The sequence below is a fragment of the Bidens hawaiensis genome, unplaced genomic scaffold (genome assembly GCF_021521415.1).
Source record: "Bidens hawaiensis isolate Kalapana, Puna unplaced genomic scaffold, B.hawaiensis_p1.1 tig00008321_1, whole genome shotgun sequence".
Lineage (NCBI taxonomy): Eukaryota > Viridiplantae > Streptophyta > Magnoliopsida > Asterales > Asteraceae > Bidens > Bidens hawaiensis.
The window spans coordinates 250299-256476 of record NW_027491591.1 but is presented as its reverse complement, the minus strand read 5'-3'; the positions used below and the strand labels follow the sequence as shown (position 1 = coordinate 256476).

General features: G+C 33.9%; 1 protein-coding gene across 1 annotated transcript; it reads left to right on the top strand.

The window, feature by feature from the left end:
• The first annotated feature begins 655 nt into the window (after positions 1 to 655).
• On the top strand, positions 656 to 1093 carry LOC143637506 (ethylene-responsive transcription factor 4-like). The gene has a single exon (XM_077104887.1). It carries the CDS (start codon positions 656 to 658, stop codon positions 1091 to 1093), a length of 438 nt encoding a protein of 145 aa, XP_076961002.1.
• Positions 1094 to 6178: the final 5085 nt, after the last annotated feature.

Below are 6178 nucleotides of genomic sequence, written 5' to 3'. Positions count from 1 at the left end.
TCTTGTTTTACATGTTGCTACAAGCCTACAAGTATTGATAAAAGCTTTGTTTAGGTCTTTATGAATGTTCTCTATATGATATAATGACTAAATTTCAAACAATGAAAACTTGTAGAGGGCAAGTGTAGAAATATTATATTTTAGTTATGCATTTAGGTATTTGTTTAACAAATTGATGTAATTGTTTGATTTCAAACTTAAAAATCTGAAGAGGACGAATCAGTTTTTTTTTTGTTCTTTCTAGATCCGTCGTTGCAACCGTCCATGTATTGATATATGATATAAAAGACTTAAAATAAATTCAAGGTTAATATATTTTAATAAGTTTATAAAACATTTTCATATATAGTACATGTGTGTGTTGACTTTCATAATATGTGGTCACTAGTACAGACAGAAGATTTAGCAAACCATTTTTGACAAACACAATCTCAGGTGGTCCATTCGACAAAAATAAATAACAACCACAACTAACTTCATTCATACAATTAATTTGTGGTCAGTTTAATAACTTCAATAACTTCTAAGGGTAAAAACTTAAAAACTCATTTGTGGCCAGTTTAATCATGCATGACCCATGAGAGTAAATATATACATACATCTTGAACCCTAATTAGCAACACCTCATTTTCTCTCAACTCACCATTCACCGGAGATGACAAACAATACTCTACACCACCGTAACGAGACCGCTCCGGCACAAACAGCTACAAAAGAATTTCACTATCGTGGCGTCCGAAAGAGGCCGTGGGGACGTTACTCCGCAGAGATTCGTGATCCGTGGAAGAAGACTCGGCTGTGGCTCGGCACGATCTCCACAGCCGAGGAGGCCGCGTTGGCATATGACGCGGCCGCTTTTAGATTCCGCGGTGCAAAGGCGAAGATGAACTTCGGCCTCACTGCATTTTCACCTTGGATGATTGAGAAGAAAGATGATAACAACAACTTTCCTGCCGGAGGTGATTTGGTTTTGAATTTCGGGTACGAAAAGAAATCGGTAGGTGATAATGTGGTGAATGATGAGGATTCAAATTTAAAGACAACCAAGAAACCCCTTCTGTTTGATTTGAACCTGCCGGCAACGTCATTATGACCACTGTGATGGTGGTTGGGGTTCAATGTTTTATTTTATGGTATGCTAGGTTTTGTAACATCGTTTGTTCGATAAAATATATAGACCAATAAATATAATTTTTGTTAATAGTTGCAGATTTTATGTATACTAGCTAGCTTGTTAAGTAGTTACAAAATGGTGTTAATTAGTACTTCAAGTGAAAATCATTGAAATACATGCGGTATACATTAATTCTCTGATAATAACGAATTATTAGCCTTAATGTCACACCCCGACCAAAGGCGGCGGAACATGCCAAGGTGCAACGATTGCTCATAAGCGCATGACACTATTTAAAGCGACAATATTTAACAAACTCATTTCATTTCACAACATCGAAAATGTCACATAACCAAATATTCATAACTCAAATACAACAAAATAGAGCAAATCAAATATTGTTCATTTTTGCTAATATCCTAACGGTGTTTGTGATGTTTTCTTCACCGAACTCCATAATCAACCTAGATGCAAACCTGTAACATTTCATAAAATAAAGTTTATCAACACAAAGGTTGGTGAGCAATTCATAAGTTTGAACAATAGATATATAGTATGAAAAGCCACAAAACTAGTATACAAAACCATAAATAATAGCTATAAAATTGGATAAATAGTTATCGCTAACAAGTTAGCGACACCCAACTATAAGGGGTTGCCAAATAGTTTAGGATTTTATAGTTATCGTTAATTGCATTATGTTAACGACACCTTGCCATGAGGGGTTGCCAAATGGTATAGGATTTATAGTTCCACCATCCAAAAGCGATAAACACATAGTCAAATAAGCATAGAACACCAAATCGAGCAATTATTCAAGTAAGGTATACAACAACGTTTGTGGTTTAAGACCCCAAGTATAAAACATTTAGTTTAGATAAGTTGAAATGTCACCCCCAAAATAAAAGATAGAAAACAGGGTATGAAGTTACTCACGTTCAAGTAATAAACTTGAAAGATTGATTATTTGGAGATTTGCCGGAACGACGAGTTTAACGTATGAAGCCTAAATAAAAGAAAGTCTTGGATTTAGAAAGGTTGTCTTGAAGATCTTTAAATAAAATAATTGTTGCAAAAACTAATCAATTAAAGTTCAAGGTTTAAAATGTAACTATTTAAGAATTTATAATAATAACCCTTTTAAAAAATGTAAGTTTGCTCAAAACCGGGTTAAAGTATCTAACCTTAATATTTACTTAACCAATGTTAAGTAATAAAGTGGGGAAAATGCTAAAATGCAAGTTCCATTAGGCTAAAGATACTAAAACGGGTTTTTAACGAGTGTTCGGGTTGTCGGTTCGGGTCTTGACAAATGGTCGAACCCAAAGTCAACTTTCCAAAATATTAATTGTTATGAGATAACTCATTAAAACATACTAACACTTAACCAAGTACGTAGATCTATTGTTTAGAACTAACAACGCACGTTAAGCGAGTGTTCGGTTTTGTCGGTCCAAACTATGTTATGAGATCAAGTTGGATCCAACTATTCCAAGTACTTAAGAAAAATAATTAAAATCAGTTTGTAAACTATTTTTTTTTTAAAGAAATATACAAGTCTTGATAACTAAAAACACACTTGTGTGTCTTAAGCGAGTAAAAGTCGGTATAGTTCGGTCTCCATCTCACAAATAGTTCATAGATGGTTTCTACATGCCCAAATATCATAGAACTTGTATATTGGTTTATAAATGAAGAAAACTTAAATTTTACAACAAAAAAAGTTAACTACAAGTCTTTCAAACAAAAGTTTCTGTTTAGTTCGGTTTCCATCTCCCAACGAGTTCATAGATGGATTCCATATGCTTAATATCAAAGAACTTGTAAAAATGATTTTTGAAACTCAAATCTAGCAATAAACATGTTTAAACAACTATTTTAACAAAACTAGTAAACAAAAGTTCGGTTTCCGGTTTGGACTAGTTTCGGTTAAACCGAGGTTAGTCTTATACAAACCCACACCATGGAACTTGTAAATAAGATGAACAAACTAAAGAGTTAGAAGTTAGTCATAAGTGATATGTATAATAAGTTATGTGTGTGTAATTATATATCAAGAACACGAAGTCCTCCATAAAGCCTTGCCTTATGACATTCGAAACTTAACCAACCAAAGTCGGTGAAGTAACAAATAAAGAAAACAAGGGGTGTGTATTATATATATGTTGTACCACCATATTCAAGAGTTAGTAAATGTTAGATGAACAAGTTAGAATGAAAGACTATAGTTAGTTTGACTTGAGAAGTCAAAACTTCAAAAAATACATAAGAAATAACAACCTTGAATCTATGGAGTTTGAGAGAGTTTTTTTTGGAGATGTAGCAAGAGTAAAATGAAGAAGATGGGTGTGTATATATAGGGAAGGAGTGAAGGGTTGGGTATAAAGATTCTTTTATGGTTTGCATAAAAATGGGTATGTTTAAATGGTCAAACAATGCATAATATAAAAAAAACAATATTTTATATATTTTATATATTTAGATGACAAGATCCAATATTTTATATATTTGAAATGTTCGGGTTACAAACGGGTCGGGTTTACATAACAAAAGTGACCCGAAATTGACGAATGTCACACTTAACACAATCAAATTGTTAGTTTTTTAATCACAAGGGGGTTACAAACTCAATCCCAAAATTAGAACAAAACTAACATAAATAAGTTTCTTACATGAACTCTACACCCGGAGGTGGTCACAATGGGATTGATTAGCTTTCCTATTCATGATTGTGGCTTCAATTCTTGATTTGGTTGATGAAAACATGATTGAATGAAATCGAGGTGTTTAGAAGCTCCATGGAACTTGTAGCTATTTCAGCCATCACGATTGTATATATAGGTGAAATTAGGGTTTTTTCGCGTCTAAACCAACGAATGATCCATGACCAGTAAGTGTGCCACGGACAAAACACAACTCGTGAGGCGCAAGTGCCACCATGCGTATTTAGATTCCTCTCGCTGTAACACCCAATTAAATTCATTTATTCCTCTAGATGTTTCTTTCATGTACGATCACAAATAGAGGCATGCATGATCAAGATTCAATTTTCATCTTATAGCAATTTTGGTAGAATTGTTGACTATTTCTTCGGTGCCTCAAGGCAAGACGGTTCATAAAAAGGTCGTTAGTGCGAGTTTTTTTTATCAACGATATGCAACTCTTGTGAAGAGGTAAAACAATTAAAATTTCAATAATAGCCCTCATTCAATTGATCAGAAAGCTGTGAAGGAGATCAAGGTTTACTCATTTATTTAGTTAACAAAACATAGCCAAGTTAGTAAGAAGCGCGGTTCATAAAAAGGTAGTTGATGCAATTGTTTTTTATCCATGATGTAATTCTTGCATGTGAAGAGGGAAAAACAAATAAGCAATAAAATTTTCAATAATAGCTTTGATTTGATTTAGAATCAAATCAAATCAAATGTAGCTATTTCTTTGATTTGTGGCTTCAATTCTTGATTTGGTTGATGAAAACATGATTGAATGAAATCGAGGTGTTTAGAAGCTCCATGGAACTTGTAGCTATTTCAGCCATCACGATTGTATATATAGGTGAAATTAGGGTTTTTTCGCGTCTAAACCAACGAATGATCCATGACCAGTAAGTGTGCCACGGACAAAACACAACTCGTGAGGCGCAAGTGCCACCATGCGTATTTAGATTCCTCTCGCTGTAACACCCAATTAAATTCATTTATTCCTCTAGATGTTTCTTTCATGTATGATCACAAATAGAGGCATGCATGATCAAGATTCAATTTTCATCTTATAGCAATTTTGGTAGAATTGTTGACTATTTCTTCGGTGCCTCAAGGCAAGACGGTTCATAAAAAGGTCGTTAGTGCGAGTTTTTTTTATCAACGATATGCAACTCTTGTGAAGAGGTAAAACCATTAAAATTTCAATAATAGCCCTCATTCAATTGATCAGAAAGCTGTGAAGGAGATCAAGGTTTACTCATTTATTTAGTTAACAAAACATAGCCAAGTTAGTAAGAAGCGCGGTTCATAATAAGGTAGTTGATGCAATTGTTTTTTATCCATGATGTAATTCTTGCATGTGAAGAGGGAAAAACAAATAAGCAATAAAATTTTCAATAATAGCTTTGATTTGATTTAGAAAGTTAAGAAGGAGATCAAGGTTAACTCATTTCTCCGGATAACAAAACGTAGCCAAGTTAGCAAGGAGAATATGATATGAAATGTTATGTTATGTTGTTTATTAACAAGAATGAAGAACATATAAATACATGATGAAAAGCAATCAAAGAGAGCAATCAAGAAGACTGGCCTTGACCATGGCCGTGACTTTGACCTTGACATATAGCAACTACAATTACAAAGAAAACTATTTAATATACAATATATATATATATATAAGAGCGGAGGGAATAATTTGAATTATCCTTTTTTTCCTTAACATCTCCGCGAGAATGACGGTCTTGTAGTGAGTCCAATCTTAAAAATAGATGATGCAATCTTGATCATATGAGGGGTTCAAAAGGAATGATCATAGACTTTTTCACGAATAAAATGAAAGTCAGGTACTAGATGTTTCATGCGGGAAAGAAATATGGCGTTGTCAAAAAAAAATGTTGGACTTGTGACCGATGTAAAATTGAGTTCATGCAAGAATGAATATGAATTGATTCATAAATATCGGAGATGGTGGAAGCAACCACACAATCAATTAATGAACAAACTAATGTAGTTTGATGTGTTTAGCTCCATTCAATAGGATTTGAGCATACATATACAATGTAACCAGTGGTATTTTGGTATTTATAATTGTCACGTACTCACGTGTCCAGTCGGCATCAGTAAATGCGTGAAGTTGTAATGATGATTTGTGATGTGGCAAAATACTCATGTGTATGGAGCCGTGAAGATACCGAATGAGGTGTTTGAGAACACTTCAATGAGTAGTGGTTGGTGCATGGATAACTTGAGACAACTTGTTGACCTTAAAAGCTGCATCAGTTGTGTGAGAGATAGGTATTGTAGTGCTCCAACAAAAGCTCTTTAATCTGTGGGTGATGAGAGGGGAGTGCCACCATGCACA

What these genes read in the sequence shown, in the direction of transcription:
- LOC143637506 (XM_077104887.1), top strand. Translation starts at nt 656, where the DNA reads ATGACAAACAATACTCTACACCACCGTAACGAGACCGCTCCGGCACAA.